Source organism: Macaca nemestrina, chromosome 18 (genome assembly GCF_043159975.1).
Source record: "Macaca nemestrina isolate mMacNem1 chromosome 18, mMacNem.hap1, whole genome shotgun sequence".
In the NCBI taxonomy this organism is placed as follows: domain Eukaryota; kingdom Metazoa; phylum Chordata; class Mammalia; order Primates; family Cercopithecidae; genus Macaca; species Macaca nemestrina.
The window spans coordinates 83017196-83043701 of NC_092142.1; the positions used below are offsets into that span (position 1 = coordinate 83017196).

Here is a 26506-nt window from a genome sequence, read left to right on the forward strand (position 1 = left end):
GCCTGCTCAGAGCAAACAAGTTAGGCCAGCTGCTCCCAGGGTCAGCCGGCTAAGCCAAGGCCAAGCAAAGAGGACAGCAGGAACAATGCCATCATCTGTCGCCAAATAAGATTTAAGGATAAGCAGAAAATCCTTCTAGACCCTCCTCAATTGCCACCAGCACTCAGGATGGAACCACCCCTTCCACTCCTAGCGGGCTTCTCAAGGCTCCAGGATGGCACCTACCAACACTCTCCTTCTGGCAGTTTATCACAGGTCTCCACCCCCGCTTCTCAGAGGCCCTGCAAAACACTCACAAACCACACAGCCAAGGAGCAGGACACAGAAAAGGGGAAAAGAGGGAACCATTCTTATTCCTGACAAGGACAGCAGTTTACTCCATGCAGCTCATTGATAAAACAGCAAACACTGCCACGAGGAACAGCTAACACCACATGGCGCTCATCACACCTAAGAAGAATCACTGCAGCGTGCACTTTTCTAGAATAGTAAGTCTATTCCAGATACTGGCCAAAGCCATCAACACCAATGTGAAATACAACTGGCCTGTCCGACCAAAAATTCTAGAAAGTATCTAGAAAAAGTATAGAATACCTGTATGACTTAACAGCTAACCAGTGTAAAGAGGGTAATGTCTTTCTGGCAAAAGGGCTGTGTACATATCAGTACTATGTTGAACAATCTATTAAACTGAGATAAATATAAAAATCAATGCTACTTTTAAAAAATGCACACACAAAATCAGAAACCATTTGGTTTGGGGGGAATAAAAAACTATTTCTGACGATTAGAAAACTTGTTTTGTGAAGGAGTTCTCACTCTAAAAAGGTAAAACCATGGGGAGACACACATTTTAATGAAATGCCAGTCCACCAGGTATTAAAAGTTGAAGTATCTCAGACATTTTGGAGGGCAGGGTGCCAAGGAGATCAAAGAAGAGGTAAGGGTCCCTAAGTCAAGGAGATACCAGAAAGACACCTAGGCAAACCGAGATTTCCTGGGAGCAGGTGAAACTGGTTTACATTTAGAAGGTAAAAATCTTCATATTAGATAAAACAGGAATGTTTTGTCATGATGAATCAGCAAAGGAAAAACCCTTATTGTTCTGAGTTTTATCTCACAGGACATGATCATTAACACCGCTTTCTGTTCCCAAACAAATCATTAGCAGGTTGATAGTCAATTACTTAGTCACTCTGCATTCAGGGCACCAAATTCAAGTGATAAACTAATTTCCATGGAATTGCCCAGATCAGGGACCATCTTTCCCCAAGAAGTGCCAGCAGCCGGCAGTGCTGTGCTCGTTTGTGTATGTGTCAACAGGAGAGAAGTGCTCCACAGTCTGCCTCTTCTAACCTCAGAAATGGTAACAAAAATAAGACACAAATGGTGGCAATTAGAAAAGCCACAGAAACAGATGCCTGGCATAACAGGAGTCAAAGACGAGGAGTACTTGGCTACCTTCCAGCTCAACAAATAGTAAGGTTAGAAGTGGAAGGCTGCAGGGCTTTCGCACTAGGCAGTCCCGAACACGGAATTCTTAGATGTCTGGACTTTCCGCACCTTCCCTGGGTAATAGCACACACCTGTATATCCCATCTGCCAGAGCACGTCTGCCTGCAGTGTCTGGGCAACCTGGCGCGGGATGGCTCTCAGCAGCCGTCTGCTCGAATGCCTTCCCGTAGCATGCCAGAAGCCAGAGCCCAGGGAGAGACTGGCTCTTCGCAAGGGACGTGATGACTGCCACTTCTGGCTCCATCGGGTTTCATTGCAGGGTACTGTGGGGTCAGCTAGAGGCAAGGGAGAGGAAGGTCAGAACAGAAGAGCAAAACACGACACCCACCAGGCAAAACTATCCCAAACACAGCGAGGATTACCATTTGCCATTCTGTTTGAGGGAAAGTGGGATTATCTTCTTTTTCTAGGACAGTCTCAATGCAATTATAATTATAGAATGTTATTTAGCTGTCATATTATTCCTAAATAGTTCTCTACTTGAAATCTTCTAACCAATGTAAGGCAGAGAAAGACTGATTACATTAAATAATAATACTTTTAAGAAGCTAACTGTGATACTAACACTAAAGACAAACCTGATTTTTCATCAGCAACTTGTTCTCACTGAACCGGAAAGGGGAGAAGTTAAAGAAAATGACCCTAAGCATTCATGGAGTTTTATTTTCACTAGACGTTTCACTAGATTTCTGGGGTAGGCAAAAGCCATGTTATCCCATTGAGCATCAAATATCAACAGGACTTTAAAAAACCATATATTGCTCAATATTCTCAATATTCTTATCTGCTAGAATTTCACCTTTCAAAAAACAAAAGAACTACAAAGGAGTGAGAGACGGGGAATTTCTAAGGGTGATGGAATTATTCCATATCTTGATTTTGTTGGTGAATATTTGATGGTATACTTTTGCCAAAACTTGCCAAACTGTACTCTAAAAAGGACGAAAAAAATAAGTAAATAAAAATAAAAAGGACGAATTTTACCACCTGTAAGTCTCTTTATTTTTAAAAACCGGAGGAAAAAGGAAATACCACAGAAATGGCCTAAGAGTTTTCCCTTTACCTTTCAAAGACCATGTTACAATGAACAAGTCATATTTCAAATCAGTTTTAAGAAGAGAAAATCTATAATACTAATACAGTTCTGTTTCTAAAGCAAATCATTGTCATTTTTATTCCAGCCTTACCAAGCGACACCCATGTAAGTACAGGGACCTGGAAGCATATACAGTCACGTCAATTCTGGTAAGTAAATATTTGCACAGTCCAGCTGAAATGGTTCTTAATTGAAATTCCTATGCTGAGTCTGATCTTTCAGTCAACAGCACAGGACAGTGCTGGAGGTGCTGACTGAAGAGCAACACCGAGACCAGGAAGGGGTCTGCTCCGCTCGACCCTGCACAGGCCAGACTACACCTCCAGTATTATACTCAGTTCAGGGCTTCACAGCTTTAGAACAATTGAGAAAAATTAGTACATTCAAAGGAAAACACTTAAAATGATGAGCAGACTTGAAATCATGTCATCTGAGTAACTATGGAAGGAACTGGGGATTAGCTTGGAGAGAAAAAATTGCCAGAAGAGACACACCATGGGTATCTTCAAATATCAAAAAGACAGCTATCTTCATCATATCTTTAACTATTGTCTTGTAGAAAACAGGTAGGCTTTGTCTTACGGCCCATGGGATAGAATCAAATGGGTAGGATCCAGAGTGAGAATGGTGTCAGCCCAAAATAAAGCATAAAGCAAAACCTTCTATGAACAAGAGCCATAGAAATCGTTAACATTTGGTTACTTACAACATCCTGAACACTCTACTGCTTTCCTCATATGCATTACTTCGTGTTATCTTCATGAGAGCCCCGTGAGGTAGGGAGTATCATCTCCATTTTATGAATGAGAAAAACTGAAGCTTCAAGATGGAAAAGGCGCCTACTGCTGAATGTCACAGCTAACTTCAAGGGGCATGGGCGTGCAACGTGGGCAAGTTTCCCCTCACAGGGGTGTCAGGCACCCAGGACACATGCAGTGGAGATGGTGTCCAAGGGAATCCCACCTCCAGAGAGTCTAGGATTCTTGTGCTAAAATTAGGCAACTCCGTGTCTCCTAAAGCATTCTAGAGCTCTTTAAATAAAGTCAAGTAAAATACCACAATGTATACATTTGACTAATTGTATCAGGTTTGACTGGCTTTTATCTTCCTGGATTATTCTGAGGTGTCACTGCTTTTTAAGGAGAATAATACATAACATCTGGAGTAGCAGCAAACGCTCTGAAAAAGTCAGATGCCTGAAGTTTACACCTGGTTTTACTATGAAAATTAAACTTCTCTTCGTGTGTGTGTGTGTGTGTGTGTGTGTGTGTGTGTGTAATGCAGCAAAACCTCAGAGGCTCTTAGGCCTAAAATATGACAGATAAAGAAGAGTAACATTTTAATTTCTTCTTCCTTCTGATGAAAGAAATGATAGTAAACAATAACAGAACTAGCAATTTGTTAACCTGATTTAAGATAAACAGGAAAAAAAAATCCTTTTCCTTTGGTAATATATATCTTTGGAAAATATCATTTAATAAATATGCAATTTATTATTTGAGGCTAAACTCTATCTTGACAAGCCCAATTGTAATGAAGTAGGAAGGACTAAGCCCTGGAGAAGAAAAGGAAAAGCCAAATTCCTTCCATCCTCACACGTGCACAGCTCATGACTTAAATAAACCCAGCTGATGCATGACCATTGCTGGTCAGGAGGCTTTGAGAAAAACAAAATGAAACCCAAGGAAAACATGTTTTGCAAGAGTGCCTTAAAAAATGGGGCCGGGCACAGTGGCTCACGCCTGTAATCCCAGCACTTTGGGAGGCTGAGGATGGCAGATCACTTGAGGTCAGGAGTTCAAGACCAGCCTGACCAACATGGAGAAGCCCCATCTCTACTAAAAATACATTAGCTGGGTGTGGTGGCCCATGCCTGTAATCCCAGCTACTTGGGAGGCTGAGGCAGGAGAATCGCTTGAACCCGGGAGGTGGAGACTACGGTGAGCCAAGATCACGCCACTGCACTTCAGCCTGGGCAACAAGAGTGAAACTCCGTCCTGAAAAAATAAACAAATAAAAAGAAAAACACACACACACACACACACACACACACACTGAAAGAAGCAAAATGCAAGGAAGAAGCAGACGTAAGGATGCGTCTTTCAGCACGAGAAGGCAGCCGCAGCCTTGAAGTCTGAAAGCTCTGAGACGAAGCTGGCGAAAATCACTTCCAACAGAAACAAAGATCACTACCATCTACTACTGCAAACCCTCAGATTTTCTTTTACCAGAACAGCACGAGGTCTCTTTTTAAAAAATAATTCCACCCCCCTACCACCAACCCTGTGCACTAAAAAAAAAACTAAACTAAAAAATTCCTACCAGGAAAATGTTCACAATTAGCAAACTAGATGGAAGGACACAGATACTCACTGTACTATTTTTCAAGTACTCTGCACTTTGAGATTTTTCAAAGTAAATGGCAGAGACAGAAATTTGCCTACAATCACGATACTCACATTCTGCATACTTGAGGGAACGGAAGACTTTCCGTTGGGGCGTGACCCGTTTGATGTTTGGATGATCTTCAAGTGTCAGCAGCCCTGCTTTCTGTTTTTCTTTTATCTGAATCACCTCAAAATCACTAGGGTAGTCACTGGATGGATTGTTTCGAGGTATAATTCTCCAATTGTCTACTTCACTGCTCTTCAGGGCACTTGAAATAAATGAATTTCTAGCTTTGGCTGTAAAGTATCCATTGAAAGCCACAATATATTCTGAAACCAATCACCACAAACAAAAATAAGAATTTATGCACATACATTATAACATATACTACATTGTATCTAAATCTGGCAAAACAAAAATTATCTTAAAGCCCACAGCAGATGAAAGGAAAACACAAAGACTAGTTTAAATGCCTAGACAGCTGTCTGCAGAGCTTTGAGTAAAAATCATCTACGTGGGGCTGGGCGCGGTGGCTCACACCTGTAATCCCAGTACTTTGCGAGGCCGACGTGGGCAGATTATGAGGTGAGGAGTTTGATACCAGCCTGGCCAACATAGTGAAACCCCATCTCTACTAAAAATACAAAAAATTAGCTGGGTGTGGTGGTGGGCGCCCATAATCCTGGGAGGCTAAGACAGGAGAATCACTTGAACCCGGGAGGCAGAGGCTGCAGTGAGCTGAGATCACGCCACTGCACCCCTACCTGGTGACAGAGCAAGACTCTGTCCCAAATCAATCAATAAATAAATATCTGTATGAATCACCTAACCACACAGAATACATCATTCAAAACCAGATACCTGTGATATTTTTAAAAAAGCATATACCTACAGAAGTCTGAATACACAACAAAGAAATGCATATAATTTTTTTTCAAACAGGAAAAAAATTCAGAGAACTGAATGCTCACTTAGTGTTTCTTAAAATGAAAACAATAGCAAAATTCCAGAGTGGATTAAGTGACACTGTTTGCTTAGTTCTTCACATAAACTTTAGAACATAAACATTCAGCACCTCCCAGCTCCCCATCCTTACCAACTACAATGGCACCTGTTCCAAAGAATCAAGGTGTAGGCTGGGCACAGTGGCTCATGCCTGTAATCCCAGCACTCTGGGAGGTCAATGTGGGTGGATTGCTTGAGCTCAGGAGTTTAAGACCAGGCTGGGCAACATGGTGAAACAAAAAATTAGCTGGGCAGGCCGGGCACAGTGGCTCATGCCTATAATCTCAACACTTTGGGAGGCCAAGGCGAGAGGATCACCTGAGGTCAGGAGTGCAAGACCGCCTGACCAACATGGAAAAATGCAGTCTCTACTAAAAATACAAAATTAGCCCGGCGTGGTGGCGCATGCTTGTAATCCCAGCTACTCAGGAGGCTGAGGCAGGAGAATGGCTTGAACCCGGGAGGCAGAGGTTGTGGTGAGCTGAGATGGCGCCACTGCACTCCAGCCTGGGCAACAAGAGTGAATCTCCATCTCAAAAAAAAAAAAAAAAAGAAAGAAAGAAAAAGAAAAAAATTAGCTGGGCATGGTGGCAGGTGCCTATAGTCCCAGCTACTTGGGAGGCTGAAGTGGGAGACCACTTGTGCGTGGGAGGTCAAGGCTGCAATGAGCTGAGATGGCACCACTGCACTCCAGCCTGGGTGACAAGAGCAAAACTCTGTCTCCAAAAGGAAAAAAAAAAAAGGTGTAGGTAAATAATTCATGTCAATTTCCTTGTATCATATAAGCTTACTCTACTGGGAAAACAAACTTATGCAAAGTTAATATTCATGAGCTGTGCAGTCAACCCATTGGAAATTCACTACAGAAGACCACGTATCGTGGCTCATGCCTGTAATCCCAGCACTTTGGGAGGCCAAGGAGGGTGATCACTTGAGGTCAGGAGTTCAAGACCAGCCTGGCCAACATGCTGAAACCCCATCTCTACTAAAAATACAAAAAAAAAAAAAAAAAAAAAAATGCCATGAGCCACCATGCCTGTAGTCCCAACACTCTGGTAGGCCAAGGTGGGCAGATCATGAGGTCAGGAGTTCGAGACCAGCCTGGCCAAGATGGTGAAACCCCATCTCTACTAAAAATAGAAAAATTAGCTGGGAGTTGTGGTGGGTGCCTGTAGTCCCAGCTGCTCAGGAGGCTGAGGCAGAATTGCTTGAACCCGGAAGGTAGAAGCTGCAATGAACCGAGATCGCAGCATTGCACTCCGGCCTGGGCAACAGAGTGAGACTCCATCTCAAAAACAAAACAAAACAAAATATTAGCCAGGCACGGTGGCAGGTACCTATAATCCCAGCTACTTGGGAGGCTCAGGCATGAGAATTGCTTCAACCCAGGAGGCAGAGGTCACAGTGAGCAGAGATCATGCCACTGCCTCCAGCCTGGGTGACAGAGTGAAACTCTGTCTCCAAAAAAAAAAAGAAATAGACTGTAGAAAAGACGAACATGTTCTTCAGCAATAGCTAATTTTATATTAAGTAAACTTGAAAAAAATAGGATGGGAGGTCCTAATATTTAAGACAACATCATTACCATATTCCACAACTGTTGATGAGAATTCCACCTTCAAAGTCAGGTGGGAACAGCCAGGGCATGGGGCCTTTTCAAAAGATTTCTTTTCCAGTCTGTCGCCCAGATGTTTCTTCCCACAGAGCAAAACCACTAGCAGAAGCAGCCAGATGTTGACAAGCTTCATGGTCATAAGCGAATATGATCATAAAATTGCATACGTTCAAATCACACTTTTTTCTTCTTGATTAGAAGTAAATTTTTGTTTCGGCTAAAAGCTGTAACATTACTGATCAGCCATCTTACAGTCTTGTCCAACGTAAATAAAAGTTAAATCCCATGGCCTTTTGTGGTTCAGCCTGAAGCGAGGCTTTCATTTCTTTCTCCGCTTCTTCTCCATCTTGGAAATACGGCTTCTCTCACTCAGGCCGTGATGACTGAGTCCTATACTCCATTTGTACCACAGAACCAACGTCCAATGGGGTTGATCAGTCAACCACTGTGAGCCAATCTATGAAACAAAAAACAGTGCACACAGACATTAGCAGCAAACTGACATAGCCAGGTATGATTTAGTTGTATTTATAATTTAAACAGGTGGGTCAGTCAGGCAAGGTGGTAGGTGCCTGTAGATCAGCTACTTGGGAGGCTGAGGTAGGAAGATCATTTGAGCCCAGGAGTTTGAGTCCAGCCTGAGCAACAAAGTGAGACCCTATGTCTAAAATAATAAGACAGTAAAAGAGATATCCCAGTTTTAATACAAATTAATGTGCCATACAACCATGAAACGTATTATTTCATGTTTATTTACTTATTACTCACTGCTTTCATGGGAAAATTTTTTTAGGCATCTTCAAAAATAAAACAATAAAATAAATGAGAAAAATGGAAAAAACTAAGGATAACAAAACAACACCAAAAATATTAAGCACACTGGACCTGAGCATTCGAGCAGTCAAAGAGAAGAAGGAATCAGGATGATCCTTCGTTCTGTTTCAGATTCTATATTTCCTATCATTTGCAACTCAATCCCCAGAGCATTTCCCCAGTTGGCACTTTTACTTCCCACAAATTTCATGAAGTTTTCAGGCAAAAGCTTGGTATACATCCTTTCTGCTGTAACATTAATACCTAACAGCAAAGGAATTTCCATATAAGTGATATTTAACACCTTCTTTAAGAAACACTATGCTTTAACATTACAGATTTTGAAATATTTTCTACCAATTCTATGAAAAGAGCATAAAAGAGTTTACTGTCTTGAAATCTATTTTAAGTGTGAAACCTCACACTTAAAAAAATATAACTCGCTAAATGTGTTATAAAACCAGATTATCTCTTTACTGGAGTGACATGAGAGGACAGTTTGTGAGGGAAGTTATTGCTAAAGAAAAATGTCATTTGAATATTAAATTACACATGGGCACTGACATCTTCCAAAACATATAATTGTAAGAAAAACTGCCATTCTTCACAATGAAAACAGAGCAATAGTAAAGAACAATGCTGGCTGTAACATACCCACAAAAATCAGTTGCATAGACCATACCTGGGGCATAAATAATCCAGCAGGGTGGGGGATGCGTAAATGAAGCAAGACAGGCCTTCCAGTGTTACTTAGGATTTTATTATTCTTATCTATTTATTTATTTATTTATTTATTTATTTATTTATTTATTTATTTATTTATTTTGAGGAAGGGTCTCACTCTGACACCCAGGCTGGAGTGGGTGGCGCAATCTCTGCACAGTTTACTGCAGCCTCAACTTCCTGGGCTCAAGCAATCCTCCGGCCTCAGCCCCCCGAGTAGCTGGGACTACAGGTATGCATCACCACACCCAGCTAATTTTTGGATTTTAATATAGAGAAGGGGTCTCGGCATTTTGTCCAGGCTGGTCTCAAACTCAGGTGATCCAGCCACCTTGGCCTCCCAAAGTGTTGAGATTACAGTCATGAGCCACCATGTCTGCTCACTACTTGTATTTAAAGAGAAAACATTAAGGACAAGGAGTTAGTCATCTATTAGGAAAGGTACTTCAAGCTGTAAAACTCATTCTTCTGGCAGAAACTGGTGCTTCCGAGTTTTTGGCTTCTGGAACTATCAACACGTGCTTCTGCAAGTAGAAAAACATTGATAAAAGTACTGTGAGGGGTTAAAATATCCAAATGATGTTTTTACATTTACTAAGTAGGGACTCTCACTACTGTACTAACAACTGATCCTGAAAAACAAGTCTATCTCTGGCACTGGCACTGGCAACTAAGAGACATGGAACTTATCTGAGACGAGTGAAAGTTTAAAGCAGTTACATCCACCTTGACAAGAACAACGAGAATGCCAACTGCACGAGCAAAAACAAAGAGCCAAACAGAAAGACCAGAAAAGCAGAGGGCACCGAAAGCCACCCTAACAGGTTTCACAGAAGTTTACTCAGGAGTAAGCCCCTATTTCTCAGTTTCTTTATGCTTGATACATCCAGCAGTGGAGTACAAAGAAAATAATGACATGAAGCATGTATCTAGCTTAATTAAAGACTACTGGCCAAAGAAGATAAAAGCCAGTAATAACAGTTCTCATAGCACAGTAAATGAATATATATTTAAAAGATATTTATTAAATGGGTTCCTCACTCAAGGCAGGTTTTTTGATGTTGCTGTTAAAAAGGAAGGAATAATCATTTGAGCCCAGGGGTTTGAGACCAGCCTGGGCAACATGGAGAAACCCCATCTCTACAAAAAAAAAATTAAAAATTAGCCAGGCATAGTGGCGCATCTATAGTCCCAGCTTCTCAGGAAGATCGTTTGAGCCTGGAGGGTTGCAGTGGGCCAAGAGTGCACCACTACATTCCAGCCTGGGTGACACAGTGAGACTCTGTCTCCACTTAAAAAACAAACAAAAAAGCCTCTTAAAACTTTTCTGCCTCAAGCTAAAGAATCTGTGACACACGTGGGCTCCATATAACACAAATATAAGTAAGTAATAGTAGTGAGAAAAATCTTAGATCCAACTGGGTTAAATCAACTTTAATTCAACCTGTTCTAAAATAATTCACTCAAAGGTAAAGACTCTTAGGTAAGAACTTGTAACACAGCCCATGCAGAAGAGATGGCTGATGTTCTCTTACAACTTAGGCAGATACTTGCCTTTAAAAGAAATGGAGCCAGGCGCGGTGGCTCACGCTTGTAATTCCAGCACTTTGGGAGGCCGAGGCAGGTGCATCACCTGACGTCGGGAGTTCAAGACCAGCCTGACCAACATGGAGAAACCCCGTCTCTACTAAAAATACAAAATTAGCCGGGGTGGTGGCACATGCCTGTAATCCCAGCTACTCGGGAGGCTGAGGCAGGAGAATCGCTTGAACCCGGGAGGCGGAGGTTGCGGTGAGCCGAGATCGCGCCATTGCACTCCAGCCTGGGCAAAAAGAGCGAAACTCTGTCTCAAAAAAAAAAAAATAATAAAGAAAGAAAGAAAAGAAAAGAAATGGAAAGAAAGGGGTTTTTTGTTTGTTTGTTTGTTTCTGAGATGGAGTCTTGCTCAGTCACCCAGGCTGGAGTGCAGTGGCACGATCTCGGCTCACTGCAAGCTCCGCCTCCCGGGTTCACGTCATTCTCCTGCCTCAGCCTCCCAAGTAGCTGGGACTACAGGCGCCCACCACCATGCCCGGCTAATTTTTTTTTGTATTTTTAGTAAAGACGGGGTTTCACCATGTTAGGCAGGATGGTCTTGATCTGCTGACCTCGTGATCCACCTGCCTCGGCCTTTCAAAGTGCTGGGATTACAGGCATGAGCCACCGCACCCAGCCGGGTTTGGGGGTTTTTTAATGAAAAAAAGGCCAGGTGTGCTGGCTCACACCTGTAATCCCAGTGTGATTCCACTTTGGGAGGCTGAGGCGGGCGGATCACTTGAGGCCAGGAGTTGGACACCAGCCTGGCCAACATGGTGAAACCCTGTATCTACTGAAAAAAAAATTAGTTGGGCATTGTGGTGCATGCCTGTAATCCCAACTACTGGGGAGGCTGAGGCAGGATAATCGTTTGAACCCAGGAGGCAGAGGCGGCAGTGAGCTGAGATTGTGCCACTGCAGCAGTCCCGCCTGGGTGACGGCAAGACTGTCTCAAAAAAAAAAAATAATAATAAATGAAAAAAAACCTCTAAGGTAATCAGTTCTTCCCCAAATTAAAAATAATAATAAACTTGGGGTTTTTGGAAAACGGAGAAGGCAATTATTATCATAAGACACTTTACCTTAACTTATTCATTAGATCAGGCAATTTTAGAGTACTTACCAACTTAAGATACTATCAGGTACTACAGAACAAACACGGATTATTAGCACGTCGGGGCACAACCTTCAAAGTGTGATCTAGTTAAATTTAAGGAAGCCAAACACAACTAAACAAAATGCAGGAAATGAAAATGCCAAAGGAGAGGCAGGCATCCAGGGTCATAGATGCTGAACTGACACACTGTGAAGAGGCGGCTTCTGCTGGGGAGAGGGCACTGCAGCAGCTCTGGAAGAATCTGAGCTCAGCAGGACTGAAAGATGGGCGCGAGGGAGGGAGGAGCAGAGCATCCCAAGGATGGCAACGCTGTAAACACAGGAAGACATGCAAGGATCAGCACCGCCCAGCCTGAGGAGGGAGGCAAAGAGGGGTCAGTCTGGAGAGGCTGAAAGATGAGGGGGGCGGAGAGGACCTCAAGCAGGTACACCCCAGCCAACAACTGGAAATGCGGACCTCTTCCATCCAATGACAGTGAACAGCACAGAGATAAAACACAGCCAAAGGATGAGATTGCTGAGCTCCTGTGTTCACCCATCCAACTCACTTAGTGAGAAACTACTAAAAGCCAGGCACTGTTCTAGGAGTAGGGATAGAGTAATAAACAAAACACCATAGAAATCTCTGACCTCATGGAGCTTACCTTCCAGTGCAGGGAGACAGATCGTAACTAAGACAAGTAAAACATATGGTATTTAGATGGTGATAAAAACTACATTTGGGAAGGAGAAAAAACAGCTGGGCACGGTGGGTCACATCTGTAATTCTAGCACTTTGGGAGGCCAAGGCGGGTGGATCACCTGAGGCCAGGAGTCCGAGACCACCCTGGCCAACATGGTGAAACCCCATCTGTACCAAAAACAAAAAAATTAGTCGTGCGTAGTGGCAGGCGCCTGTAGTCCCAGCTACTCATGAGGCTCAGGCAGGAGAATCACTTGAACCCAGGAGGCAGACATTGCAGTGAGTCAAGATCACACCACTACACTCCAGCCTGGGCAACAAGAGCAAAACTTCATCTTAATAATAATAATAATAATATAAGTAGGAAAAAACAAAGAAAAGGAATACAACAAGTCAGGAGAGAGCTGGCTTTCTGCTACAGTGCTACCTACAGCAGCTGCTGAGAAGGGGCCTTTTCGGATGCAGGAAACAGGCCAAGGGTCTGGGGAAAGAGAATCCAGACAGTGGGAAAGCAAGTGAAAAGGCCCTGGGGCAAGGACCATTCCTGGTGTGTGTGAGGAAAGAAAGGCAAATAAGCCAGCATGAAGCAAGGGAAAGCCGAAGATGAAACCTGAGGAAACGGGGGAGATGGCCCAGGGAGGGCCTGCGGGTCCCAGAAAGGACTTCAGCTCTGATTCTGAATGGGAAGAGAAAGCGTGAGGCAGTCCTGAGCACGTGTGGCTTGCGTTTTAGCCCAGTCACTCTGGCTGCGGTGTGGAAGGGGGCACAGGCTGAGGCAGGGAGCATCTGGAAGACTTCTGTAGAGAACAAGCCAAGGGAGAGCAGATGCTGGCTTGGACCAGGGCGGGCAGGGGAGGTGATAAGAGGCAATGACATTACAGATATGAAGGTAGAAGTGACAGATGTGCTGTCCACCAGATGTGGGGGGCACACAAGTGAGGATTCATGGCAACACCAAGGCTGGTTGCCCGACTGGACCAGTGGAGCTTGCCCCTAACTGAGACGGGGAAGACAGCAGGGAAGCTGGCTTGGGAGACACCAGCAGGAGCTGAGCTCTGAGCATGTTCAATTTAGGATGAGCCTCAGGGTCTAGGGCATGGCTTAGGGCAGAATCCCAGGCAATCCAGTACCTTTTCTTTCAGACATGGCAAAAGACAGAGGACACAGGAAAGTCAGAAGGAAACCAAAATCTGTGGGAAATAATTTACAAAAGGAAGGTGGGCAAGCTGAAGAGACAGAGACCGCTGGTTTAGTAACTGGTCCCTTCTGGAAAAGGCCCACACTAGTGAGTGGGTGAGCCTGGCCGCGAGACTGCATTTTACCAAGCCTATCAACTCCAGCCCACCTGCTCCAGTCTACCAAATCACCAGCGGCTAGAAGGAAGGTGCCTTCAAGTGTAAAAATCCCATGGGGATGAATGATGAGGCTGGAAATGACAGGGACAAGGACACACCCCTTGCTGTGTTTGGATCTCGTGGACCTGCTTGTGTTCCTAAAAGGTGAGCTAAAATCCAGGCTCTAACAAGACACTATTTCAAAGGATTTATGGCTCAAAAAATATGGCAACAGATCCTGAAGTTTCTATAGTTTCCCAATCCTAGAATAAGGTGGTTTCAAAATGTAAATTTCCTTTAAGGAAAACAAAAATGCCGAAATGGGGGCAAGAGACCAGTAAATGATGGCAGAGGGACTGGGGTCCCCAAGGCTGTGCTTGTTACCAACCCCGAACTCCTGGGCCTTTTTTTTTTTTTTTGAGACAGGGTCCCGCTTGGTCCCCCAGGCTGGAAGGCAGTGGCACAATCACGGTTCACTGCAGCCTCACCCTCTTGAGGCTCAAGTGATCCTTTCACCTCAGCCCAGTAGTTGCTGGGACTACAATAGCACCACTATGCCCAGCTAATTCTTTTTTTTTTTTTTTTTTGGTAGAAATGGGGTCTCACCATGTTGCCCAGGCTGGTTTCAAACTCCCAGGCTCAAGAGATCCTCCTGCCTCAGCCTCTCAGAATGTTGGGATTATAGGCGTGAGCCACCATGTCTGGCCTGGGCCTAAGGAGATCTTGTTCCCACTGACTCACTAGACAAGTCCGTGAGGCTTTGCAAGCACAGACTGCACTTTCCAGGGTCTAATACATCTATTCAGCTGTGATGACTGGTCCCTCCTGGTTCTCACTACATAATGCAAACCCGATGGGCACACTTCCCAAGACAGGCTCACCACTGAGAGGTAAGCAGGCAAGCAGCAGCAGGACAGGCAGACAGAGCATGCACAGGCAGATACAGACACACACACCTAAGGAAAAGCACTTTTTTCTTCTTTTTAGATGGAGTTTCACTGCTTGCTTTTTTGTTTTGTTTTGTTTTGAGACAGAGTTTTGCTCTTGTTGCCCAGGCTGGAGTGCAATGGCGCCATCTCCGCTCACTGCAACCTCTGTCTCCCGGTTCAAGCGATTCTCCTGCCTCAGCCTCCCCAGTAGCTGGGATTACAGGCGCCCGCCACCACGCCCAGCTAATTTTTGTACTTTTAGTAGAGACGGGGTTTTGCCATGTTGCCCACCTGACCTCAGGTGATCCACCACCCCCTCGGCCTCCCGAAGTGCTGGGATTATAGGCTTGAGCCACTGCACTCAGCCCAAGAAAAGCACTTTCTAAAAAGAGTGCTAACTCTGCCTTTTCTTCTTCCCTTTCTGAAGAATTCTGCTGAAGACAAGAAGGTAGGAATTCATGGGAGAATGGCAGAAGCCCACCACGGGGTCTTCGAGTCTGAGCAGAGTGAGGAAGGTATGTGAAGGGAGAGGCACCAGGTGAGGGGGTCAGAGCCTGGCAAGTGAAGAAGGCACCACGCAGGCAATGGGGTGATAGCAGTGAAGGTGAAACTGTCTGATCAAATAAATATTTTACATATGATGGGATGGAGCTTTCTTACTGTCAGAGAAGGAAGTTAGAAACATGAAAGAGAAAAATATAAATGAACCATTCAGTATCAGAACAAAATGATAAATGCTGGTCTGCATTTAAGGTTTTCAATACATAGACTAACAGATGTAGAAAGAAAGAAATCTAAGTGCATGTGTACATGCTACATACATTTCCTAGCTATCTCCAAAAGCGTGTGGCAGCAGTGAAATCCCAATAGCAAGGAGCCCACCTAGTGCCCGCAACTGGTTCTAAATATCACTCTCCACTAAAAGAATCCAGGCTCTTTGGACAGAGAGCTAGTTCCAGGTTGGGTAGGGTAAGAATAAGACGGGTTTGGAACAGTGTCACTCGGTGAGGAAAGGCTCACAGAATGATGGGGAAGTGTCCAAGGAACACGGAAGCCAGTCTGGAGGGGCCCCCACTAACCAAATCCGGGGCAATCTGAGCATCGCAATAAATAATGAATATAACAGATCCCAATTCATGGAATAAAACAGGAAAACAGGAGTCCACAATGACATAAAGTTTGAAGAAGAATGAGATATTTACATCATCTCAAAATGCCTTACTGCCAACAAAATCTCTCTTTTCAAAGGGGAAAAGTCATTTTACAGCAGAGAGGCTCCAGCAAGTTGTCCAAAGGAAGCAGCAATGGGACAAATGGAGCCAGGTCTACAAGAGCAGATGCACTGAGAAGAGCCTGCATCACTTCTGGGAGGTTCCTGACAAAGATGCACAACCTGAAATCAAATCATGAGAAACATCAGACCAACCCAAATTGAGAGACATTCTACAAAATCAACTGGCCTAGAATTTTCCTAAGCACCAAGGTAATGAAAGGCAAGAATGACTGAGCTACTGCCCCAGATTGAAGGAGACTCCAGAGACAATGCAACTCATGAATCCAAACTGGATCCATCTGCTGTAACCGGCACTCAGGGACAACTGGCAAAACCCAAATAAGCCTGCCTGTGGATCAGATGGTAGTGATGTATCAAAACTAATTTCCTGATTTTAACAACTGTGCTGTGATTATGTAAGAAGGTCCTTGCTTGGAAGATACGCCCACTAAAATACCGGGGGATAATGGAGTATCAGGTCTGCAATTTACTCGCAAATGCTTCAGAGAAAAAAGGTTTCATACTGTTCGTGCAGCCTTCCTGTTAGGTTCAGCCTGTTTCCAAAGCAGGCAGAAAAAATAAGTTCTTTATTTAGCCTCACCTGCCAGGGATGCACGAGCCTGGGGGTATTTTAAATGCGGCGACAGGGGCATCCTAAGCCTCTTATATTGGATTCAGTCAGTGCTGTTCACTGCTACAAAACCAAACCACATACCATGTCAGATAGATTTACACTCATCAATTGTTATGTAGAAGGACATCCAAAGATGGGACTGAGCTAGTTAAAGGGAAATTAAAAGTATATCTCATTCTAGGAAACTGACAGAATTCCTGATAAGATTCATGGTAAATTTCTGCTAACATTAACCTGTGTTTCTATGATTTACATTCAACAAATCAAGTGATATTTTGACAGAAAAAATGAGGCACCCCCTGTAGAATAAAAATCATGTTTATTAAGTCAACAAATCCAATAAAATAAGTACCCTCATACGTTGCTGGTGAATATTAAAAAAAAAAACCTCAACCTTTTAGAATGGCAATTTTCAAATATGTATTAAACGCTTAAAAACGAACACTAAAAACTTTTGGTCCAACAAATCCAAAATAACAAAAACTAACACTCACTGAGCATTGACTATGTAGCAGGTGACATTCTAAGTAGTCTGCAAGTATTAACTCATTTAGTCCTCCCAACAACCCATTACTACCCCCATTTTCAGGTAAGAACTGAAGCCCAGAGTAGCAAAGCAACTTGCCTGGGGCCACAACACCAGCAAGCAGGACAGCTGGGCTGGGGACTCAGGTGGTCAGCCTCGCTCCAGAGGCTGCACTCGTCAGACGCAGATCGCCTGCTTTTCTAAAATCTCCCCTAGGGATTTAATCCAAGAAGTGTGAATCTGGAAGCACATAAGGCTTTATGTCCAGGGATATACACTGCAAGAGTATGAGTGGGAAAAGCTGGAGACCATCTAAATGTGCATAAACAAGGAGACTAAGTAATTATGGTTCGTGCACACCACAGAATGCCATGCAGCAATTTCAAATGCTCCTCCTGCGGTAGGCTCAACAATGGTCCCCACAAACATGCCCACATCCTAATTCCTAGAACCTGGGAATGTTCCTTTATACACAAAAGCATATAGGCCAAAGGGACTTTGCAGCTGTGACTAAATGAAGGCATTGAGACAGTATCCTCGATGATCCAGGTGGGCCAGGTGTCATTACAAGAGTCTCTATAAGAGAGAGGCAGGAGATGAGAACAGGTAGTAAGAGACGTGATGATGAAAGCAACAGGTTGGCTGGCCACAGTAGCTCATGCCTGTAATCCCAGCACTGTGGGAGGCCGACGTGGGCAGATCACCTGAGGTCAGGCGTTCAGGACCAGCCTGGCCAACATGGGGAAACCTCATCTCTATTAAAAATACAAAAATTAGCTAGGCATGGTGGTGGGCGCTTGTCATCCTAGGTACTTGGGAGGCTGAGGCAGGAGAATCACTTGAACCTGGGAGGCAGAGGTTGCAGTGAGCCAAGACTGTGCCACTGCATTCCAGCCTGGGCGACAGAGAGAGACTCCATCTCAAAAAAAAAAAAAAGAAAAAAGAAAAAAAAGAAAGAAAGCAATCAAGAGGATGAGATAATCTGAGGAAGAAGTCAGGAGCCAAGGAACACAGGTGGCCTATAGAAACCAAAACAAAAGGAAACTGATTCTCTCCACAGAGCCTTCAGAAGGAGACAGCCCTGCTGAAACTTTGACTTGAGCTCAGTGAGACCGATTCTGGACTTCTCATATCCAGAACTGTGAGACAGTAATTTCATGTTGTTCTAGGCCACTGTTTGTGGTCATTTGTTACAATAGAAATATGGGGAAATGCTAATGAAATGTTAAGTAAAACAGTTCATGTACCATATAATCCAAATTTTATTTTACATTTTAATTTTAAAATGTGTCTATGAGCAAGAAAAAAAAATGCAGCTGGGTGTGGTGGCTCATGCCTGTAATCCCAGCACTTTGGGAGGCCAAGGCAGGCGGATCACTTGAGGCCGGGAGTTCAAGACCAGTTTGGCCAACATAGCAAACCCTGTCTCTACTAAAAATACAAAAAAATTAGCTGAGCATGTTGACACATGCCTGTAATCCCAGCTACTCGGGAGGCTGAGGCATGAGAATCGCTTGAACCAAGGAGGTGGAGGTTGCAGTGGGCAGAGATAAAGCCACTGCATTCCAGCCTGGGCAACTGAGACTCTGTCTCAAAAGGAAACGACGACAACAAAAAAACCCACTGAAAGCCACATACCAAAATGGTTACGGTGGTTCTACCTTTCAACTGTATGATTACAGATAGTTAATTTCTGCTTTATTTTATTTATGTTTATAGGGAGCACATTACTTTTATACTTAGATAAAACATATCATTTAAGTATTTTAATAAACCTTTTCAAATAAATTTTAAAGAACAGGCCAGGCTTGGTGGCTCATGGCTGTAACCCCAGCACTGCAGGACACTGAGGCTGGGGGTGTGCGGTGGGGGCGGATCACCTGAGATCAGGAGTTCAAGATCAGCCTGCCAACATGGTGAAACCCCATCTCTACTAAAAATACAAAAATTCGCTGGGTGTGGTGGCGTGTGCCTGTAATCCCAGCTACTCAGGAGGCTGAGGCTGGGAGAATCGCTTGAACCTGGGAGGCAGAAGTTGCAGTGAGCCAAGATCAAGCAACTGCACTCCACCCCGGGTGACAGAGTGACATGCCATCTCAAAAAAAAAAAAAAAAAAAAAGAATAAATCATACTTTCTGGTAAGACAGTGGCACAAAAATTCAAATATATATGCTAGATTTAATTTTATTTGTACATATACTAAAGCTTAAAAGGGGTCTATCTCCTACAAATTGTTCTCAAAGATCTGTCTAAAGTTATTTTCCAGCCTAAGGAAAAGACAGCCTTTGAAAGTACTAAGCTTGTTGGCTAGTTCATTCTGAAAGGCTTATTATCATTTGTAATATCACTTAACTTAAGACAGCCTACTTAGGGCTGTTACTGGATCCACTAAATGTTAACTGGATTTACTTTGTATAAATTCTTTATGCAGAAGACCTGGTTATCTTTCCATACAAAGGCATAACCTTAAAAGATGGTATTTCTATACCTATCGATTTTTCATGAGAATGATTACATCTCTAATACAGGAAAAATTTAAAATTTCTGACATCAAACACTAACTTAAAAAGACACAGTTCAAATTATAGACACAGAAAACAGGACTTAATGGGATTCGTGTAGAAGGGAGATTCGGCAGAAGAAATGTATTACCGGGCAAGCAACTGGCTCAGCTGGTGGCTAGCATTCTGTGCAACTTAACAGGATTTGTGTAGGAGACTCGGCAGAAGAAATGGATTACCGGGCAAGCAGCTGGCCCAGCTGGTGGCTAGCATTCTGTGCAGCTCTTGGAGTCTCCCACTTACAATTTTCACAAGAAAGGAATATCACACAGATTATAATTCTGGGCATAACTAAAATATATCTGAAATTATCTCTTTAAAAATAATTAGAACATAATGCAGGTGAGAGAAAATGACTTTTATCAACCGATAATCATCTAATTATGCAGCTATGCCTTGCTTTGTAATAAACTAGTTTACTAAAATAGCTCCAAAGGAGACTGAACTGTGTTTAGACCACGAAAGGTTACTATCCAGTCCAACTAAAAGTCGGCTGAAAAACTCCCACCATCAGAACCAATTACATACTTGGCTGTATTACCACTGTTTAACAGGCTAACAATTAAGTCATGCCAGACCAAACTATAGTAAAACAAAGGTGTCTTCTTTTTTTTGAGACGGAGTCTCGCTATGTCACCAGGGTGGAGTGCAATGACGAGATCTTGGCTCACTGAAACCTCTGCCTCCCGGGTTCACACGATTATCCTGCCTCAGCCTCCCAAGTAGCTGGAATCACAGGCGTGTGCCACCATGCCCGGGTAATTTTTTGTATTTTTAGTAGAGATGGGATTTCACCATGTTAGCCAGGATGGTCTCGATCTCCTGACCTCACGATCCACCTGCCTCGGCCTCCCAAAGCGCTGGGATTACAGGCATGAGCCACTGTGGCCAGCCAACCTGTTGCTTTCATCATCACGTCTCTTACTTATTCTGGTGTATTCTTACATCCAATGCAACCATTTCTTCTGGCACACTCCATCCATCAGGTGGTCTTGTATTAAAAACAAAAAAACTTCATCCCAATGTATCACTACAGTCAAGAGTGAGAAACCTTGGTCTGTGGTGTCTTCACTGCCTACTATTTCATACACGTCACTCTTGTCTTTTAGTCTCACACTTTAGTCATTCAGTATTAGTTGGTCACATACAAGGCACCTCCAAACTTCTTACCTTCCTTATTTTACTTTAAAATGCGTTTCCTCAACTGGGCACGGTAGCTCACGCCTGTAATCCCAGTACTTTGGGAGGCCGACGCTGGCGGATCACAAGGTCAAGGAGTCTGAAACCAGCCTGACCAACATGGTAAAACCCCGTCTCTACTACAAATACAAAAATGAGCCGGGCGTGGTGGCAGGCGCCTGTAGTCCCGGCTACTTGGGAGGCTGAGGCAGGAGAATCGCTTGAACCCAGGAGGCAGAAGTTGCAATGAGCTGAGATCTGCCACTGCACTCCAGCTTGGCGACAGAACGAGACCCTATCTCAATAAATAAATAAATAAGGCGTTTCCTCAAGCAGATTTCTGCAGTACTGATGGGAGCAATGCACAGTTCACCTTAGCCTTCAGTCTTCCCAGTTCTTTTTTTTTTGAGACATAGTTTCACTCTGTCGCCCAGGCTGGAGTGCAGTGGTGTGATCCTGGCTCACTACAACGTCTGCCGCCTGGGTTCAAGCGATTCTCCTGCCTCAGCCTCCCAAGCAGCTGGGATTACAGGCGCCTGCCATTGCGCCCAGCTAATTCTTGTATTTTCAGTAAGGACGGGGTTTCACCATATTGGCCAGGCCAGTCTTGAACACCTGACCTCGTGATCCGCCCGCTTCGGCCTCCCAAAGTTCGGGATTACAGGTGTGAGCCACTGCACCCGGCCCAGTCTTCCTAGTTCTTGTTAACCTCCTGACTAGAAGAGCTCCCACTTCATCCCTAGGTGCTTCAAAAGTTCCGCAAGCTCTGCATTGGAATTTCCCCTTTTTATATAGAAAGGACCAATTCTTGATTACACAGGGTGCCTGGGGAGTGCAGTAGTTTGACACGTGTCTGGGTCAGGTCCCAGCTCCCATCCCCAATCAACAATTTTGCTGTCATCTGCATCACACACTGGAGCATAAAATAAAATTTTATTTGCCAAAAGTATTCTGCATAAATGCTTAAACAAAATGCAGTAGAGCCACACAACTGAATATTATTTGGTCATAAAAGGAATAAATCCTGATTCATGCTACAACATGGATGAACTGTGAAAACATGCTAAGTGAAAGAAGCCTGACACAAAAGGCCACATATCATATCTTTCCATCTGAATATATGAAATAGTCATTAAAGGCAAATCTAGAAAGTCAAAGTAGATGAAAGGTTGCCTGTGGCGGAGCTTGGAAATGGGTATCGACCACGAATGGGCATCAGAGGTCTTGGGGTAACGGAAATGTTCTAAAAGTGGATTTGGTGGTGACTGTGCAGCTGTAAATTTACTAAAAACCACTGAATAGTACACTTAAAACAGGTGGATTTTATGGTATGTAAATTCTACTTCAATGAAGCCCCTAAGTATAAATAATAATAGCGGATTCTCCAGATTGAAAAACAAAAAATGAGAGGAATTACTTCTCTTCTGCAAGCCCTCCTTTTCTTACATATACAATCGCAGACCCTGAAGTTAGGAGGGCTTACCTACATAGTTAAGACTTAAGGACGAGTCTCCAGAATTCAACTCAGGTCGTATTCCACTCCATGTCATTTAGAAGTGTCAATCACAATCTAATAACTCCATGTCATTTGGAAGTGTCGACTAGAATCTAATAATTTGTGTAGACAGACAACCCAATACGAAAGGTAAACATCTTAATAAAAATATTGACGATCCACAACGATCATAGGTAGCGCAACCATGCCAAGGCGAGGCAAGATTTTTAAGATGCTACAGGTTTAAAAGGCAACCAGGTTCTGAGAGTTTGCCGAACAGGATCCCTGCATTTCCAAAAACCAGCAGCGGAATATGCACAGACCGAGATAAGGCAAAGACTCGAGGTCTTTTAAACCTGAAGCCAGCACTGCCCCGGAAGCGCACCTAGAATTCAATCTGTTTGCAGGCTCGGGGCCAGAGCACGGCGTATTGTTTCACTCGGTGAATGCTCACTTCACGTAAAGAAAACCATGCAACGGAACAAGCCGCCGGAGCGCGCACACCCCCGCAGGGCCGCGGGACAAGCACGCTGTGTCCAAACAAGCGCCGGAGGCCCCGCGCCCCTCTCCCCCGGCCCGGCCCCCGCAGCCCTCGCCTTGGGGCCTCGGACGCAGCCGGCACAGCTGACCGAGTGGGCCGCCGCTGCTAGACAGGCGGGCAGGGGAGCTGTCCGGGGAGGCCGCGCGCGAGAGCGGCTGACGTACCTGCGCCGCCTGGAGCTCAGGGCCGGCGGGCCCGGGATAACGGCGCCTCCGCAGCGAACACGCCTGGGCACTCCATTCGGGGCTGTTTACTCCCAACTCTCGCGAGACTGGGCGACCGGGCCAGGGAGGCCCACAGCTGGCAGCGTCAGCCTCACACACCCGGCGTGCCCTGTGTGTCCCGCGCTCCCGGGCCTGCGTGCGCGCTCTGGACGCCGTGGGCCGCGGGACCACGCCGGGAGGATGGACGATGGTCTCGCGACATTTGCGGCCGGGGACCTGTGGCAGGGTGGAAGCGGAGGGGCGTGGCCAGCGCGGGGCCAGGCGGCGACAACGCGCTTGGGGAACGCCTTGTCTGCGCTGCGAGTCGCTCTAGGATCCCAGACTCGGAAAAGGAGCCCGGATATAGAAAGACTGCCTGGTGCAGGCTCCCTGCCCCCCGGGCCTGCTGTCATGGAACCGTGGAGAGCTCGCTTCCGGCGCGGACCCTCCCTGCAGGGGTCCACGTCCAGGCATCGGTGGTTCGGACTCCCCAACCCCGACTGGGCACCTGCCCTGGGTGCCCCTTAACCCGGGCGGTAGCTGGTTAAGATGGCGAAGTGTGCAGTCCGGAACACGCGAAACCCCAAATTCCGCCTGCCCGACCTCCTGACCCCCGGCGCCGCAGGACGACAGACTGGGCCTCGCGACGCGCAGCGCGCTGCCGGGACACCGGTGCGTGCGAAACGGAAGGACCTTTGTAACGCCACGTGTTTGCCCTTTTTGAAAAAACAATAATAAATGTGTTAAACTCTCTGAAAAGCTTGCCGCCTGAAAGAGGTCTGGGTGACTTAGATGTTAGGATCACAGGTTGTTTTCAATATAAATGGCCCCGTAAGGGCACTAGCAGAGGACTGAAAGCGTCTTCAGGTACTGCTGGTGGGCGGTGATGCGCCATAGGTCGATCAGATGATTTTTTGTCTTTTTGAACTTGACACGGCACCACAGTAATGCTGAACTGCACCAGTATTACAGATCACAGCGCATCATTTTCCTTAAACGTGATTTAACACAGTTGACTTAATATAGTGGATACATGTAGAATTACAAATTACCATACCCCACCTCAGGCTTCTACTTGGTAATTTTGAGCAAGTTATTTAACCTCTTTGTACCTCAGCTGCTTCATCCCAAAAATGGGGTACCAGCCAGGTGGGGTGGCTCACGCCTGTAATCCCAGGACTTGGGGAGGCCGAGGCAGGCGGATCACTTGAGGTCAGAAGTTTGAGACCAGCCTGGTCAACATGGTGAAACCCCGTCTCTACCAAAAATATAAAAACTTAGCTGAGTGTGGTAGCTTGCGACTGTAATCCCAGCTACTCAGGAGGCTGAGGCAGAAGAATTGCTTGAACCTGGGAGGTTGCAGTGAGCTGAGATTGTACCACTGCACTCCAGCCCGAGCGACAGAATGAGACTCTGCCTTAAAAATAAGTAAATAAAAAAATTTTTAAAAAATAGGGGTACTAATATCTGCCTTAAAGGATGAGGGTTAAATTAAGCACAGGTATAAGGCCTAGCGCAGTGGCTTATGCCTGTAATCTCAACACTTTGGGAGGCTGTGGCGGGAGGATCACTTGAGCCCAGGAGTTTGAGACTAGTTTGGGCAACAGAGACATGTCTCTACAGTTGTGTTTGGTTTTGTTTTTGCCAGGAGTGGTGATGTGCACCTGTAGTCCCAGCTACTAGCGAGGCTGAGGTGGGAGGATTGCCTGAGCCCAGGAGGTCGAGGCTGCAGTGAGCCATGATTGTACCACTGCACTCCAGCCTGGGCAACAGAGCAAGACCTTGTCTCAAAAACAAACAAAAAGCATACGCATAAAGTACTCGGCTCCTATATGACTCAATACTTGGTGGATACTTGAATCCTTTCCTGACTCAGATCTCATACGATTTTCTGAACTTTTGGAGCACCCTTGCCTCTCTTTGCATTTGCAAACTATCAAAGGCACTCCCTTCTGCCACCACAGAAAGCATTTGATCTTACACTTGACTATGTCCTTCTGTTCCAACTTTGGGTAAATTAATCTTGGTCAGGGTTCTCTGAACAGCCCTTCAGTCACTATGCCATTGAATACATGGCCCTACTGTTGGAAACTGGGGTAGAATAGTGATTGCAGATATCAATCATGTGACAGTGAGGCCCCACAGCAGGGGAGAGAATACCACCACCACCGGTTCCGGAGAATGCCTGTACACTGAGGGGACTGGGGTGTGGGAGAGAAAAGTTACTTGGAGAGTACCAAGACAGCCTGAGCTATAGGATCCTGGTCTACCACTGGTGGATTCCCACCACTCTGGTTCTAAAATAACTTCCTCAACTTGTGCTTCACACACAGAATAAAGCATCTGCAAATCTTTATTCAAATGCAATGTTATTTTAAAGAATAATAGCTGGTGGCACAGGCACGAGCCAACCCTGGGAAAACCTCCCTGGAGTTCTGGCTCCCGGGGTCCCCGCAGCCACTCTGCAGAGATCTTGGAGGTCCTAGTAAACCTGCCGGCAGCACTACAGGCAGGCTGCTTTCTTTCGGCAAGGATGGCTTTGCCGAGAGCATCAAAACCTCGGAGGCAAACACCGAGGAGGTGTTTTCAGGCAAGATCGCACCTGAGTCACTGCTGCTCGATGTGCACCTGGAGGAGACATCCCTGCAGACGTCTCCAGCCTCTCACTATACTCACTACGGCCTCGTCCACCAGCACATCTCAGGTGTCCGTGGCTTTTTCAAGGACAACTTCATGCTCCTGGTGCTGGAGCTCTGCCACCTGAGACCTCTCGTGGACCCGCACGCAAAGAGAGGGTGCTACTGCCCACAGTAGATTATCCTTGGCTGCCGGCATCTGCCTGAAACTGGATTATTCACCAGGACCTCAAGCTGTACCCCCTCTTCCTGAATGATGACCTGGAGGTGAAAACGGGAAGATTTGGACTGGCAACCAAAGTCCAACATGACGGGAGGCAGAGGAAGACCCTGGGTGGGACTCCTGATTCCATAACTCCCAGGGTGCGGGGAAAGAAAGGGCACCGTTTCAAAGTGGATGTGTGGTCCCTTGGGTACATCACACACACCTTGTTAGTGGGCAAACCACCGTTTGAAACCTCTTGTCTAAGAGACCTACCTCTGGTCAAGAATACATACAGCGTTCCCAAGCACAGCCACCCCGCGGCCGCCTCCCTCATCCAGAAGATACTTCAGACAAACCCGACAGCCCCCCACTGAGAAGCTTCTGAATAACGGGTTTTTCACGTCTGGCTCCATCCCCGCCCATCTCCCCATCATCTGCCTCCCATCGCACTGAGGTTCTCAA

At 45.3% G+C, this 26506-nt stretch overlaps 1 protein-coding gene and 1 long non-coding RNA gene across 2 annotated transcripts in view; one reads left to right on the forward strand and one right to left on the reverse strand.

Moving 5' to 3' along the window:
* Positions 1-2967, forward strand: part of LOC139359931 (uncharacterized) — a 40846-nt gene extending 37879 nt beyond the window's left edge. Inside the window, exons 3-4 of the long non-coding RNA XR_011616627.1 lie at positions 2697-2760; positions 2834-2967. This is a non-coding gene — a long non-coding RNA (uncharacterized lncRNA). The remainder of the gene's footprint in view (positions 1-2696; positions 2761-2833) is intronic.
* The window catches only part of LOC105496763 (membrane bound transcription factor peptidase, site 1), a 65187-nt gene extending 41815 nt beyond the window's left edge, over positions 1-23372 (reverse strand). The window contains exons 1-4 of the mRNA XM_011767349.2: positions 23165-23372; positions 7590-8076; positions 5071-5328; positions 1587-1790 (exon numbers count right to left, since the gene is read on the reverse strand). Of these exons, the coding sequence (XP_011765651.1) occupies positions 1587-1790; positions 5071-5328; positions 7590-7758 (631 nt within the window). The 5' untranslated portion in view covers positions 7759-8076; positions 23165-23372. The remainder of the gene's footprint in view (positions 1-1586; positions 1791-5070; positions 5329-7589; positions 8077-23164) is intronic.
* Between the last annotated feature and the right edge of the window lie 3134 nt (positions 23373-26506).